This window comes from Danio rerio, chromosome 3, assembly GCF_052040795.2.
Source record: "Danio rerio strain M-AB ecotype USA chromosome 3, GRCz13ab, whole genome shotgun sequence".
In the NCBI taxonomy this organism is placed as follows: domain Eukaryota; kingdom Metazoa; phylum Chordata; class Actinopteri; order Cypriniformes; family Danionidae; genus Danio; species Danio rerio.
This window is the reverse complement of record NC_141023.1, coordinates 3,946,171-3,962,500: the sequence shown is the minus strand read 5'-3', so window position 1 is coordinate 3,962,500 and position 16,330 is coordinate 3,946,171. Positions and strand designations below refer to the sequence as shown.

The 16,330-nt window shown below is 38.1% G+C and overlaps 2 protein-coding genes and 1 long non-coding RNA gene across 8 annotated transcripts in view; 2 read left to right on the top strand and 1 right to left on the bottom strand.

Annotated features, from left to right (window-relative positions):
• Positions 1–16,330, top strand: part of myh9b (myosin, heavy chain 9b, non-muscle) — a 798,697-nt gene that overhangs the window by 286,653 nt on the left and 495,714 nt on the right. The window lies entirely within an intron of this gene.
• rangap1a (RAN GTPase activating protein 1a) overlaps positions 1–16,330 on the bottom strand; it is a 28,366-nt gene that overhangs the window by 10,336 nt on the left and 1,700 nt on the right. Inside the window, 10 exon segments of one of the 3 annotated variants that reach the window (NM_001076616.2) lie at positions 406–529; positions 2,865–2,949; positions 4,656–4,755; positions 5,738–5,851; positions 8,695–8,853; positions 9,785–9,919; positions 11,980–12,159; positions 12,272–12,331; positions 13,155–13,282; positions 15,273–15,395. In NM_001076616.2, the coding sequence (NP_001070084.2) occupies positions 406–529; positions 2,865–2,949; positions 4,656–4,755; positions 5,738–5,851; positions 8,695–8,853; positions 9,785–9,919; positions 11,980–12,159; positions 12,272–12,331; positions 13,155–13,282; positions 15,273–15,384 (1,197 nt within the window). In that variant the 5' untranslated portion in view covers positions 15,385–15,395. 3 annotated transcript variants of the gene reach the window in all.
• On the top strand, positions 9,621–15,968 carry LOC147845427 (uncharacterized). The gene is made up of 3 exons (XR_015480348.1): positions 9,621–9,640; positions 13,690–13,854; positions 13,987–15,968. It is a non-coding gene; the product is annotated as an uncharacterized LOC147845427 (long non-coding RNA).

Genomic DNA, 16,330 nt, shown 5'->3' with positions numbered 1-16,330 from the left:
GTTCCTGGTGTCCTGGAGATATTAGCTCCAACCCTAATCAAACACACCTGAACAAACTAATCAAGGTCTCACTTGGTATACTTTAAACATCCAGGCAGGTGTGTTGAGGCAATTTGGAGCTAAATCCTGCAGAGACACTGGCCTTCCAGGACCGAGATTGGTGACCCCTGCTTTAAACTGTCATGTGTCGCAGTGCGTCTGGTGTGTGACCCCCTTAAGTGTGTATTTTTTGTGAGCAGGTTGCTGCTGTGACGGGGGCAGGGCGGAGGATTGCAATGCTGGATCCGCATCGGGATGTCTATCGGCTATAGGGGATGGACGATGGCATTGTCTATCGACCCAACCCTGCTCTGTAACTCATTCCACCCAGCACTGGTTGTGATGTTGAATTCTGCTTGATCAAACCTGGTTTAATTCGGTCTTTTCTTCCTCCTCCTCCTCTTCTTCCTCTACATCTTCATCATCGTCGTCATCATCATCATCGTCATCGTCATCATCTTCATCATCCTCAGGTTCTCCCTCATCATCACTGCGACAAGAACAGAAAGTAAACTCCAGAAGCTAAAGCTTGGTAATGTTTAATAAATGCATTTCTTTCACATTCAGATAAACCAGGGGTCTCAAACTGCCCACCCTCCACCTTTCTCTGACCCAAAACTGACATCACAAATACAAGGAGATGTAAAAGTTTAAACAACCCATTCAATATGAACAAGGTGCAAAAAGACGGCGACCAGTGTAAAGCTGTTTCTCAATATACGTTCTTGTCTGTACTTGCGTTCTTGTGTCCTCGTGAAACATCATCAACCGCGCCAAAGTACTGTTCCAATTCAAAGTTCACATCTTGCTAAGTACACATGAAATTCCCGGATGTGTACTTGCTCTGCCCCTTTGGCCAAGGATGCATCGAGAGGTGACTTGTGTGAACATGCGAAGCTCAGGTATCCCAGAATGCATTGCAGCGTAACCAGCAAGCGCTAATGGTGGAGGAGGAAACCCGCACAGTTTTAAAAATACTCCTTTACTGTGTCACAAAATAAAGTTTTAAGAGTTTTTCAGGCGAGAATGTCGTTGTTTTAAACTCGAATCGGCAGTTTATTCACAAAGATAGCGCTTCTTTAACAATGTGGCTCAGCTTATGCGGACTCCGACTCCCAGACTGCCAGCGGGAGCTCCGTCATCAGCTCCCCCGCCAGAGCAGCTTTACTTCGGTCAGGCCATCTCGGATGTACCGCTGGATCTCATCACTCCATTGTAGTTAAAACATGATATTTAATACATCTTGTGCATATCTAACGGTCAGTTTTTGGTCTTATAAATCTGTTATTTGTTCTTAGGTGTATTACTATGGCAGTGTTATTTTGTTACCTTTTATAATTGTCTATAATTATGTTGCCGTGTTGTACGCTGTTTGTCTTTTACAGAATTGTTTGACCTAATCTTTATTTCTTATCGTGTGTCTTTATTTCTTACTGTGTGTATAATTACTATTGTAGTTTAATAAATCTGATAATCAAAGACACGTGTCAGTGTATAATAACTCATCGTAATTAACATTTCTATGAATATATGTGTACATATTCTTAAATCAAAAATGTAGATTTATAATATCAATATAATATGAATTAAATAATCTTATTGTTAATGTACAGTGAAACTGATGAATCCATGGTGAGGTAAGTGATGTTATGAAGTACACTGCTGTTCCATTTGAAGAAGTACCCGACTTGTGTCCTCGGGAGTTCGTTCTTCCAAGTCTGAACTTCCAAGGACGCAAGTCCGAACTTTCGTACTTGGTATTGAGAAACAGCCTAAGTATCAGTAAAAAGGAGGCTGATTTTTAATTGAAGCAAGTAATGTTGCGCATGAGATGATTGCTAAGGGGACGCTCACTTATTGACAAATTACAAATATGCAGCGATGTCAACAAAACGTCGCCGGTTGGCCACGCCCACTTGTAGCTTCATTTGTGCTCTTCAGAAACGTATGGGTGACGTCACGGACACTACGTCCACATCTTTTAGTCTATGATCAAACTCGACCTCTCTGTACAGAAAATACAGAGCAATCACTGGATTTATTGGTTTAATTACCTTTTTTTATTTCGTCTCTTTACGCTGTGCCGTGACGCAACATAACATTGTGCACCACTTGTGTTTTCCTCACACACCTCAATGTTTTTTCGAATGCTGCAAGTGTTATCACTGGTATCTGTTGTCTAATGCAGAAGTTCTCAAAGTGGTGGTTGGGACCCCCCGAGGGGTCGCGGGACAATGAAGGAGGGTCGCCTGGTGATTTTCAAAAATCAATTAATTTTTATGAAACCTTAAGACTTACTGTATTTTATCAATAACCTACTGAAGAGAAAAAAAATAGTAATTTATAGTTACTATAAACTATATAGTTACTATAGTAGCTTATAGTTACTAGTTCTATTGGATTGCGACTTCTCGGGTAATTACATTATACTGAAGACACAGCAATACTGTCAGATGCAGCAGATTTTGTAACACCAGGTTAAACTTTCTAGCCCATTTACAGCACTGACATACATAAAAAAACCAAAGAATAGACTTGGGTCTATTGGTGTGTTTGTGCGCGTCATTGCATACAAGGTTTCTGTATTTATAACCACCACCTCAGAGAATATTGGGGGTCACGAGTCACTGGCATTGTCATTTTGGGGGTCGCGTACTGAAAAGTTTGGGAACCCCTGGTCTAATGCATCAATGATCAAATAATGTGCCTCTATTGAGCCCCCTGCCAAACTAAATTTGAGACCCCTGAGATAAACAGATTTAGAAATGGGTCATGATCATAATGTGAAAATGCATCTTTAGTGTGTGTGTGTGCGCTTGAAATACCTCAGAGAGCCCAGTTTATCTGCCATGTTGATGCTCTCCATCAGCTGTTTCAGACTCTTACAGCCGTCTTCACCCAGACTGTTGCCTGAATTACACAAACACAATCATCTGTGCGTTTCTATTATTATTATTATTATAGGTGGAAATAGATTCAATCTAGATTAGTCTCACTGTAATCTTTGAATTAATCTAGATTAGAATGGCTCATTTGAATCCTGCCGAAGGCATTCAGAATATGTGTGCAGCCCAAATAATGACTAAAAGTAAGTTTTTAAATGGGTTTCTTAAGCCAGGTATTAATAATAATAATAATAATAATAATAACAATAATAACAATTCTTAAATCTTAAATGTGCTTTAATGGCAGTTTATGATCTTAACTATCAATTTTGAGAGCCAGACTTTGTCATGTCTGATTGGTCTGATGAAATTAATCATGTGAGACACAAAAAAATCACTGATGTATCCTGATATGCTTAAAAGCACAACTCTGTGATGAAACCAGGCGTAAGAGAAAGGAAAGGCGTCTACGGCAGAGGGCGCGCCGAGCCAACAAACCAGCTGGACGAACTCTCTGTGAACCCTTTAATACTTCTAGTGACCCCCTGACTCAGACTTTTGCTGAACTTCATACTCTAGGTCAGGGTTTTTCAAAGTCTAAGACAGTGGGCCTCCCTTTTGACACAACTTATCCATTGCCGCCCCCCTCCTTCCAAACACACGCATGCACGCACGCACGCACGCACGCACACACACACACACACACAAAATTCTGGAGGTTTAGTACAATCCATTGTATTAGCAGCATGATTAGCAGGCAAACACCTGTATTGGCAGGCTTGCCAAACAGAAGCGAATTCACAGCTATGGCCTTCTGGGTAAAAAAGGTTTTCTTATTTTTGACGTATTTGTTTTTTAGCTTTGTTTAATTAAAACGTTTAAATACATAATAAAAATACATATAATAATTAAACTTAATAAATATATTTTTATTATATAATATTTTTTCCCGCGCTTCCCCTGACATGCTCTGGCGCCCCCCAGGGGAGGCGCGCCTCACACTTTGAAAACCCCTGCTCTAGGTGAACTCTCTGCTCGTACTTCTGCCGAGCTCGCACACCTAAATCTGGGGCATAACTGTGGGAATTGAGGCTGATATAAAAAAGGCCTAAGTGTTGATTTATATGTACTTGGATGACTATATATCTGTCTCCCTATTGTTCAAGTGATTTAGCATGCTCCTTGAATGTATGAGTTAAGCAGTTTTTGCATAATTTATAAACATTGTCACTGAGACACTGAGTATAAAAGCTGACATGTACTCTTCAGCTTTGCGCTTTCTGACTTCTGTATACTGACAGTCGTAGGACCTTTATTCTCAACGGAGGATAAAGTAAGGATTTTTGTTTCTGTTATTTGTCTTTTGTTTATTCTACTTTTTCACTGGATTTTGTTTCATTAATAAAAGTGTATTTTATCACTTTTCTTTACTGGAGTGGACATTGACTTCATTTTCCAGAACCCATCAAGTGACCCTGTGTGGTAAAGTATGATCTAATTTGTTCTTTTGCAAAATACATTCTAAAGACGATCCTTTAACTAAACTCTAGCTAAGAAATATAGCGAATGGAGGATCCTGATTTTATCTTTGTTTAATTAGGGGGATTAAATAAAGGCGAATCAGCACAACTTGAGTATCTACTTTGAGTATGCTGTCTTTGCAGGTGAATCCTGATAACTGTGTGATGTTTTGTTGTGTTTATCTGTTGTTATATGTGTGTGTTTTTTTACCATTCAGGTCGAGTTTTTCAAACTGGTCTTTGTGCTGGACAGACTGAGCCACTTCCAGAGCCGCTTCCTCCATGATTTCTCCAAAGGACAGATTCAGCTCCTGGTGAGACGCAACAAACACTTATGATGAGTTCTCTTCCATTACTTTAAGTCAGGGGTCACCAATCTCGGTCCTGGAGGGCCGGTGTCCCTGCAGGGTTTAGCTCCAACCTGCCTCAACACACCTGCCTGCATGTTTCAAGTATACCTAGTAAGACCTTGATTAGCTTGTTCAGGTGTGTTTGATTAGAGTTGGAGCTAAAATCTGTAGGGCACCGGCCCTCCAGGAACAAGTTTGGTGACCACTGCTTTAAGCTATACAGCACGACAGAATTAAGGTCAAGATCAATTTTATTGTGTCCCATACTGTACGTTCACACTGAAGGTGGTGAGAGTGTTATTTGTAGATTTAACAAACAGTTCATTTGTAGATGGACTGACAATGTTTCAATTAACTATGATCTTCTATGTGAAGCTGCTTTGACACAATCTACATTGTAAGCGCGCTATACAAATAAAGCTGAACTGAATTGAATAATATGGACTTGAAACAAGACATGAACTAAACAACTGAGTAAGAAAAGCATTTATTGCAGTGTAATGCAGAATGCTTGATTCTGATTGGCTGATGAGCACTCTGAGGTGTTTGGTTATTGTCAGCTAAAGTAGTTCCGGCAGGTTTTGAGTGCATTACAGCTCCATATCACTACACTGAATGATTAGAGTTATTTCACAGCTACAACAGTCAGAAATCACATCAGAACACAACAGAAGGCTTTGAAGGAGATGTGTGAGAAACTAGTGCTACACACAGGACAAGTTTGAGGACAAAAAAACCTGACAAAAGTCTCAAATAAACCATCTGAACAGTGGAGCAGTTATAATAACAGTGGTATAAGCTGAATAATGCACCCCAGGGTGTTGAATTATTAGACAATAATGGACACCTGATGTATAACACAGCATCACCACATGTTTAATAATTCATCAGCCCATCATCAATTATTCTTGCTTGATTGTGTTATCCGCTGATCTGTCAGTACCTTGAGTATGGGCAGTCCTTCTCTGACGGTTTCTGCTAAAGCGCTGGCTCCTTCAGACCGAACCAGACAGTCACCAAAGTTAATCACCTGCACATTACGCAGATGCTTCAGCGCCTACAACACACACAGACACTCACATTATCATAGACACACAGGCTATTTTGCTTCCATAGCGTGCGCTGTTTCAGACCTAGTGGAGAGAAAACCCAAAATACACATTTAAGTGATTTATCCTTTTGCATTTGTAGACTTTTTCCTAATGAAACCTATATTTTGTGTATGGAACAAAATCAATGTCAATAGTATTGAATCTAAAAGCTTGTCAAACTGAAAATAAATAATGCATTGAATTAACAACTGCTTACATTAATGAATTAAAATGCAGAGGTTTGCAATTTTAGGTCCTGAAATTTAACAAAGCTGTTAAAAATTAGGAAAATGAAAAGAAAGACGGGCAGAGCGTTAGTTTAGAGGTCTGCACCCGACCAGATTTCTGCGGCGCGGAAATAAATTTCTGAATAAAGCGCGGGAGCGGTCGGTAACGGGTTTAATTTGGGACAGGAGCAGCCCGTCTAGCAATATTGTCCCGACTCCTGAGCGAGCACGCGTATGTATGTGTGTAAATGAAATAGCGTGATGCTGTGTTTAGCTTGTTTGTTGCTGTGTGTGTATGTGAGAGAGAGAGCTTTGCCTGTGTGTGTGTGTGTGTGTGTGTGCGTGTGTGTGCGTGTGTGTGTGTTTGTGTTTGTGTGTGAGTGAGTGAGTGCGTGCACGCACGCGAATAAGAGAGAGAGAGAAAGAGAGAGAGAGAGAGAGAGCTTTGTCTGTGTGTGTTTGTGCTTTGTGCTTATGTGTGTGTGTGTGTTTATACAGACAGCTTGTTACAGGCTGTCTGGACTCTGTATAGCTGGGTGGTTTTCGGTTTTGTTCTCCCCCCGCTCTTTAGCGGGATCGGGCGCGGCGGGTAGAAAACGGGGCGAGTCGGGCAGCGGGACAACAAATGCTGAATGTAAGCGGGAACGATCGGGTTCAGGCTAAAACCTGGCGGGTGCGGGCGGGATTCAAAATTTAGTCTCGCGCAGATCTCTACATTAGTTTAGTTAGTTAGAAACATCGGACTAATGTAAGCAGCCAAATAAATGTTTAATAATAATAATAATAATACAATTTAAATAATAAAATGCAAAGCCTATACCAATCATGTCCTGCCTAGCAGTCAATAGTAATAATAATAAATGCTATCTGTATGGCATATAGGCTTAATAGAGATCGAGATAATGTGCAACATCGAATTTGTCAAAAGGCTGATGAGCACATTGTGATTTCAGTGCTGAAACCATATAAAGCAGCAGATTATTATTGTGTGTTGGAGTGTGCATGTGTGTGTCAGTGTGTGCAACAGTAGTGTGCTGTAAAAACGGTTCTATAGGTGAGGGGTCAAAAACCAGGGCCGCATTTCCTAAACAAAGACTTAACTCGCAGCTGAACTATCATAGCACGATGCATTGTTTGGGAAATAAACGATGTAGTGATGAGTGTTGCCCAAAACGCATAGTTTCTCTGTCGCAGATCCATCGCTTAGACCACGTTAGTTATAACGTAAAACTCCCATAATGACGCTTTTAACTGGGTGGAGGAATGACTTCTTTACAGAAGAACCCCATGATTTTTTTGTGCAAATTATATCGTCTTACACGCACACGCATTTTAAATAAAATCCAATATTAGTTTAGATAAAAACATGCTTTTGCTTACATATTAACTGAAATATATGTTAACGGCACATAGAGCCTGTGTTTTCTTTACAAATATTACTGAGAACATTACATATCCTATTCTAAAACATAAAACCACTGACAAAAGCTAACACTGTTCTAATATCATATATAAATCATATAAATATATAAATAATGAGGCTGTTTATTGAGAAATGAAATGTAATATTTATTAGGAAATGAAAACAATCCTACTTTAATAATAATATTAATGATGATGATGATTATTATTATTAAGTAGGATATTGTTTATTGTTTGAAAAGTCTACTTTTACAATTTGACACATGCAAACCACAGCAGAAATGTTCTACCCAGCAGGCCCATGCATATACAGTACAGACACTTAATAAATAACCCTCTATAAATTGAAAGCAGTAACGTATGCTGTGTTTTTTTGTTTTCTCAAGCTTTGGAGATGTAACATAAATTCTGCTTTTAAATAATAGGTCACCTATAGCTTTCGTCATGAGGCTGTGTTCAAAATGACATCAATGTTTTCAAAGTGCACTGCGAAGGGAGCACAATTGTCAATATGAAGATCACTAAAACAGGGCGAGGCAGTGGCGCAGTAGGTAGTGCTGTTGCCTCACTGTGAATTGCACAACTGAATTGAATTGGGTAGGCTAAATTGTCCGTAGTGTATGAGTGTGTATGAATGTGTGTGTGTGTGTTTCCCAGAGATGGGTTGCGGCTGGAAGGGCATTCGCTGCGTAAAAACTTGTTGACGGTTCATTCCGCTGTGGCGACCCTGGATTAATAAAGGGACTAAGCCCACAAGAAAATGAATGAATGAAAGATCACTAAAACTGAACTTTAAAAATAATTCGAAAGCAAATTACACCTGAGAGAGATGACCTTAATGCTTTATTTATAATTCCAAGTGGAAATGTTAGAATGTTCTAAATGATTAGGGCATAGGGGTGATAACAGAATAGAACACAGCCAGGAACAATGTTTCTAACTACAGCTGAGGTGTATTTGCAAGTGCACAAGTTTGCGGCGCAGTTTGCGAATGTTCGTTGGAACGACGGCTTTGGAAAACACCAAATCAACATACTTTGTTTGTAAGGACGGTTCGTGTGACCTTGGCTAATGATGGTTTTCAGAAACGCACTGCAGTTTGTACTGTGAATGTGTACAGCCTTCATGAATATTTGTTTTGCCTTGTGTCCTGAGTGTACCTGAGCCATGGCCATTGCTCCTTTTTTAGTGAAGGTGTTGTCGTTGAGGTTCAGGACTCTGAGCTGAGGGTTATGCTGCATGGCTGTGGCTAAAGCTGTGACTCCTGGGTAATTAATGCCGTTCTGAGGCATGTGCACCTCCTCCAGACTGCCCATCAGCTGAGGAGAGAAACAACACCAGTGCATTAAAGGAGACCTCTTATTACGAGATGTACATTAAGTCTCTGATGTCTCTAGAGAGTGTGTGAATGTGTGTGTGTGTGTGTGTGTGTCTGTGTGTGTGTGTGTGTGTGAAGTTTCAGCTCAAAATAGCACACAGATAATGTTGTATAACGCTTTGAAACTGACCCTTTTAGACTTTGATCTTAATTGTATTTTTTGGGTGACTGTCGCTTTCAATGCAAATAAAATTGTGCTCTTTTTTCAAAAGAGGGCGGAGCTACAAATGCCTGAGTGTCAGCATAGTGGTAGATTCGATTCAGATTCAAGTGTGTAAAAGTGAATATCAGTGTGTGCTTCATGCTTGTGTCAGTCTATGTCGCTCCTGTAGCTGTTCATTTGTGCTTCATCTAAAACTCCACATCTATAATCCTCTTAGTCTATGCTGACATTATCTACAGCAGCTCGAACACTAATGGCTAATGGACAGACGGCTGCTTCTCACTCAGGGCTGCTGTTTATGCTAATTAGGGAGAGACGGGCACTAGTGGGCGGGGTTTCCCCATCTGATTCCATGTACAAAGAGGGAATGTCAATCAAAGTGTTTCTGCAGACTGTTTCCATCAAGTCTGATTATAAGAAATGGAATTAATTAATTTTTACTATCAGAAGCTGGATGTATTCACACTCTGCAGATACACATCTGTGTTTAAACCCCTTATAACAGTGATTTAATTAATGTAATTAAACTTATATTATTATAGTACTATGGTTTGGTTATTCTCAGGTTATATACTATTATAATGTTATATAAAAGTGAATCTGCATAATAGGTCCCCCTTAGTGGAGAAGATAAACAAGATGACTGAATGAATGAATGAATGAAAGAGAATCAGGAGAAATGAATGTGTTTTCTGGTAGGGCTGAGCACCTGAAAGGCCTGTGCGAGTGCTGTGGCTCCGTCGTTCTCCAGTCTGTTCCTGCCGGCGATGAACACTTTTAGCTTGAAGGGCGCGCCGAGAGCACTGGACTGCTGATGACACTCGCTCAGAGCCGCCGCCAAGATCTGTGGAGCAGGTGATCAACATTACACACTTTTCCAGAGAAACAACAGTCCAGAATGCACCTTTAGCTCTGTAAAACTCAACATTTCTGACAATATATATATATATATATATCTTTATATATCTTTATATATATATATATATATATATATATATATATATATATATATATTTATATATATATATATATATATATATATATATATATATATTTATATATATATATATATATATATATATATATATATATATATATATATATATATATATATATATATATATATATATATATATTTATATATATATATTTATATATTTATATATATATATATATATATATATATATATATATATATATATTTATATATATATATATATATATATATATATATATATATTTTTTTTTTTTATATATATATATTTATATATTTATATATATATATATATATATATATATATAATTTTTTTTTTTTTAGCGTTTTGTCTATAGAGGGAGACTACTTAAATTTACATGTAGAATACAGTTTGAAAATGGGTCTTAAAAGTGAAGGCAGCTAGCTCTCTGCAGCTCTCACATTGTCGCCCAAAAAAGCTAAGCAGGGCTGCGCCTGGTCAGTACCTGGATGGGAGACCACATGGGAAAGTTAGGTTGCTGATGGAAGTGGTGTTATTGAGGCCAGCAGGGGGCGCCCACCTGTGGTCTGAGTGGGTCCTAATGCCCCAGTATAGTGAAGGGGACTCTATGCTGCTCAGTGAGCGCCGTCTTTCAGATGGGATGTTAAACCGAGGTCCTGACTCTCTGTGATTGTGAAAAATTACTGGATGTTCTTCGAAAAAGAGTAGGGGTTTAATTCATACCTACCAACACTTCTGTTTTTCCCTGGAGTCTCTCGTATTTCAGACCCATCTCCCGTATTGTTCTGTCTCCCAGGAAAACTCCTGGAATTCCACAATTATGTCATGGAAAATGTTTTTTTTTTGAGCGCATTTTTTTTTGTGTCTAATGCATTTTATATGACTGCACTTATAATAATAATAATAATTCCTTACATTTATATAGCGCTTTTCTGGGCACTCAAAGCGCTTTACACAATGGGGGAATTTCCTTATACACCACCAGTGTGCAGCATCCACCTGGATGACACGACGGCAGCCATTTTGTGCCAGACTGCACACCACACACCAGCTGATTGGTGGAGAGGAGACAGAGTGATGAAGCCAATTATGATATAAGGAGGGTTAGGAGGCCATGATGGACAGAGGCCATGGGGCAGGTTTTGGCCAGGATGCCAGGGTTAAACCCCTACTCTTTTTCGGAGGACATCCTGGGATTTTTAACAACGACAGAGAGTCAGGACCTCGGTTAAACGTCTCATCTAAAAGACAGCGCACATTGAGCAGTATACAGTCCCAGTCACTATACTGGGGCATTAGGACTCACACAGATCACAGGTTGAGCGCCCCCTGCTGGCCTCACTGACACCTTTCCAGCAGCAACCTAGCTTTCCCATGTGGTCTCCCATCCAGGTACTGACCAGGTGCAGCCCTGCTTAGCTTCAGTGGGCGACCATGTGAGAGCTGCAGAGAGCTAGGAGCCGACTTCTGCTTTTGGGAACCTAAATTTAAAATGACTGAAGCAAATGAGGTTAATGAGTTTGCATTACTAATAATTCATATCCACAGTGGAAAAAAAAGCTTCAATGATTGTTTACAGTCTAACAGAAGTTACTCCCATAATTCATGCAATCCATCCTTTCCAAATCTACCACATCTTACCAAATAAACATACACATACTCAAATCATTCTCTATGTTCTTGGAGGTTGAAGTTTTTAAACTTCGTCTAACTACATTCGCTCAATCCTATTACCTGTAACCTCCTTCAATTGTAATCTGTGTATTAATATATTTAAGTATAATTCATTGTAATTTACCTCATAGCTAGTTGATTTAATCTTATTTAAAATAAAATCCCTACAGGCAAAACTGAACTGAAAAAAACACTTCCATGTATTAATCAGAAAAAGAGGGTGGCACTAATGCACTGATTATGCTTCGCCCACCTTCCCGCCTCCGATGCCCATCCCGCAGTTGTTGAGCCGCAGTTCCTGCAGGGTGTGGCAGGCGGCGCTCTTGAGCAGCTTCTCGATGCCTTTTACACCATCTGGACCGAAAGCGTTATCACTCAGATCCAAAACCTTCAGTCGAGCTCCGGCTAAGATTAACGCATCACCCAGAGAAACCTGCAGAAACACCGTTATGTTCGTTATACACACCATTATCTGACTACTGATCGCAAAAGTCTCTGCTTTAAAAGAGGACAAGTTAAATCATTAAGTGCTCTTGTGTTCTTACTAGCGCTGGAGGAATCTCAGCTCGCAGACGGCCTGTAAACATGTCGCTCCAGTGGCAGCACTGACAGATAGAGGAAAAACAACAGACATATGTTTTAATTTTGTTCCTGTTTTGGGTGAATTTGCAAGACGTTTTTACAAGACGTATATTAAGTCTCTGATGTCCCTAGAGTGTGTGTGTGTGTGTGACGTTTCAGCTCAAAAAACCTCACACATAATGTTGTATCACTCTCTGAATCTGACCCTGTGATCCTAATTGTCGTGTTTTGGTGACTCGCTTTAAATGCAAATAAGATTGTGCTCTTTTCAAAAGAGGGCAGAGCTACAGATGCCTTTGTGTCAGCATAGTGGCAGAATAAGAACTCTAATGGTGGATGGCTGCTTCTCACTCAGGGCTGTTTATGCTAATGGGTTTTCCATATTTTTGCATAATAGTTCCCCTTTAAATGATCAGTCTCAATAAATAGTAATATGTGACAGAAAATAATCTAATTGTAATATTTCAGACAAAATTTGTGAGAGTTTTCGATTAAAAAAGTGCATTTGTAATTAAAATCTGAGATACTTTTGGTAAAAAAAGACATGGATCTGCTTCTGAAGACATGAGTAAACTCCTAGGCAGCATATAATCCTTTTACAAAGAATTTTTGCACTTTTGAAAGCTTAAATAAATAAAAATAATAATAAAGTCACTACCCAACACCGTTATACAGCAAAGAAGAGATTGGATGAAGTTTAAAACTACTACTTTGACTGATTCTCTGACAGGAATACTGGTTTCTGTCTGTGAAATGTAAATAATGTGAGCTAACACTGTAAACCTAGTCTACCCATGTGTAGAAATAAAGTAAACCTGGATTTAGATGTGATGTTGATGTGAGTACCTGCAGGTCGCTCTTGTTCTCCAGTGCTTTAGCGATGGTCTGCGCCGCCTCCACACCGATGGTGTTTCCCTCTAGACGGAGTGCACGCAGACCCTCAAACTCCCCTATCTCCTTCACCATCTGCTCCACTGGACACAACACAACAGCACATCTCTTTTATAAAGACATCTGGGGCCTGTATCATGAAGCTGGATTAGCCTGGTGAGTTTCAGTTTAGTTTGTATCAATACAAACTAAACTGTAGCTCTGCTTTAATTACTTGTCCACATGTGCTGCATGGCTAGTTGAGGCAGGGTATATTCTGGTTTTGTTTCTGGTAATGCTCCAGTTTAGTTTGTTTATTTTGTTCAGGCTATGCTTCTAGCTATGGTTTCGGTTATGTCAGTTTCTTGTTCTGCTCAGATTACATTTTTGGACATGTTCAAAAACATATCCAGGTTATGTTCAGGTTATATTTCTGGTTATTCTCAGAGCATGATCAAGTTATCTTCAGGTTATGTTGTAATGTTCATGTTATAGTTTTGGTTATTTTCAGGTTATGTTCTGGTTATGTTCTGGTTATGTTCTGTTTATGGTTTAGTTATTTTCAGGTTATGTTCTGGTTATGATCAGGTTATGGTTTGGTTATTTCCAGATTATCTTCTGGTTATGTCCAAGTTATGGTTTGGTTATTCTCAGGTTATTTTCTAATTATATTCTTGTTATTGTTTGATTATTTTCAGCTTATGTTCTGGTTATGATTAGGTTTTTTGTTTAAGTTTTATTTCTGGTTATTTTAAGAGTGATCAAGTTATCTTCAGGATATTTTGTTATGTTTCCTGTTATGTTCAAGTTATTGTTTGGTTATTCTCAGGTTATGTTCTGGTTATGTCCAAGGTATGGTTCGGTTATTGTCAGGTTATGTTTTGATTATGTTCAAGTTATTGTTTGGTTATTCTCAGGTTATGTTCTGGTTATGGTTAAGTAATGGTTTGGCTATTTTAGGTTATGTTCTGGTTATGCTCGAGTTGTTTTATGGTTGTTGTTTTTTTTTTGTTTAATTGGATACACATTTATTGATAGCTGCAATATAAACAAGTTTAACTTGTTTTAATCAGAAGATAAAGCTTTTGAAACAAGGATTACATGTAAATTTTGAGTCTTTATATACACAATTTCATGGCTTTTCTTCACTCGTGTTTCTGACGCATGTTTACTTTGCTTGAAAAGAACTACACAAACTCTGCCTGACTCTATTATCCTGTTTACTGTATATTTCCATTTTTCCCTACTTTATAGCTGAGGGTGTATTTGTATGCGCTGATGCATTAAAATAACAGATGATTAATACATTTTTAAAAATCTTTTTAATGCATCACTCCAGTCTTACATTTAACATTAATAAGGATGAATAAATACTGTAATAAATGTATTGTTCATTGCTTGTTTGTGTTCATAAATACAATAACTACATTTTGTTTCTGACACGTTTACTTTGCTTAAAATAAAATGACAAAAACCTTGTCCAACTTGTTGCCAGTCCATTTATTATTTGGCTTTGGCATAAACAAGAAGTACCCAACAAAATAAATTAAACAGTACAGGTCCTACAGTTCTTCTCAATATGTTCTCAGTCCAATGTTTAGGACATGATGACACATTCACCCGGTCACACAATCATAGGCGGTCAAAAGGTTTGTTTGACCTTCTATCTGTCAACACATCAGGCTCTTTAAATGCACAATAAATATTACATCTAATGCTTACAAAATAATTACAACCAAATGATAATAAAAGCTCCAAAAAATCATCTACTCAAGCTATCTTCACCTGCACTAATAGAGTAATATATTTTCTTTTAGCTCTCGTTCATGAACAGCTCTTTTCATCTGGCTTCATAGATGTTTTAAATGAATTATTTTAGTGCTGGGCAAAGATTAATCATATCCAAAATAAAAGTTTGGATAAAGAGTAAAAGATGCCTCACATTTATCTGCATAAAATCCAGAGTTAAGTTTTGTGGAACCAACAAAGCCTGAGTTTTATCAACTCTGAACCGATCCTGTTCTCCTGAGTTTATTAAGCCAACATGAGCATCAGATGATAATCGTGTGTTTAAAGCAGTGTGTTTGAGCTCACCAGACTGAGCGTTGTCCAGTTTAAGGCCCTTTCCTTTATAGCTTAGCTCTCCTTCATTCACTTGAGTCTTGGCCAGCGAGTCTGCCAGGTTTGCCACATCATCAGATGCCATTCTGACTCCAGCTAAACAACACAGAAAAGCACATAAGAATTAACCAGCTATATATGTTCACTTAAAGAGAGATTTAAACAACTGTTCATGTGAATTGTAAGGCAGGAAAACAGTATAACATTGGAATTAAACACTTAATTTAGTCACACTTTACAATAAAGTTGAATTAGTTAGATTTAGTTGTTGTATGTACTAACATGAACCAAGAATAAACAAGACTAAATCATAATAAAACACTGATATTTAGTGGAAACTAATACTTTTGACTATTTTTGAGATTAGTGGATGAATGGAAATATTGTGCACTAGTGGATGAATGGAAATATTTATGCACTATTAAAAAACAAAGCAGTTTTTAACACTGAAATCATATGGCAATTTAGGATAATGATCATCATAGCATCATGCTGACATATTTGGCTAACAAAAAATGGAGAACAAAATGTGATAGTAGTAGTAGTTTTTTAAATCTTAATCTATTTAATTTTTTTTTTCCGCAACATCAATCTAGTTTTACATTTAACATTAACAAGGATAAATAAATATTGTGAAAAATGTGTTGTTCATTGTTTGTTCAAGTTAGTAAATATAGTAACTTATGCAATCTTATTGTAGTGTTACCCTTAATTTTATTATTAGGGCAATAAATAAATAAATAGAGAGTCAGTTTACTCAGTTTAGAGATTTCATAACATGCTGTTTCAGACTAGTGAAAAAAGACAACCAAATCCTTAAATAGTGATTTAAAGACTTATTTATTTGCATCTGTCACCCCCCCCCCCCTCAATTTTAGTGTTAATTGCATCAACCAACTGATTGAGGAATTTGTTTATAAAGTGCAAAATTCACAATATTTATATATTAACATGGCTGAAATGTTGTGAAATTGTACTTTTATTTTCTGATTTACAAAGTGATTTTAAAATGAAAACCAAAATCCGGCTCA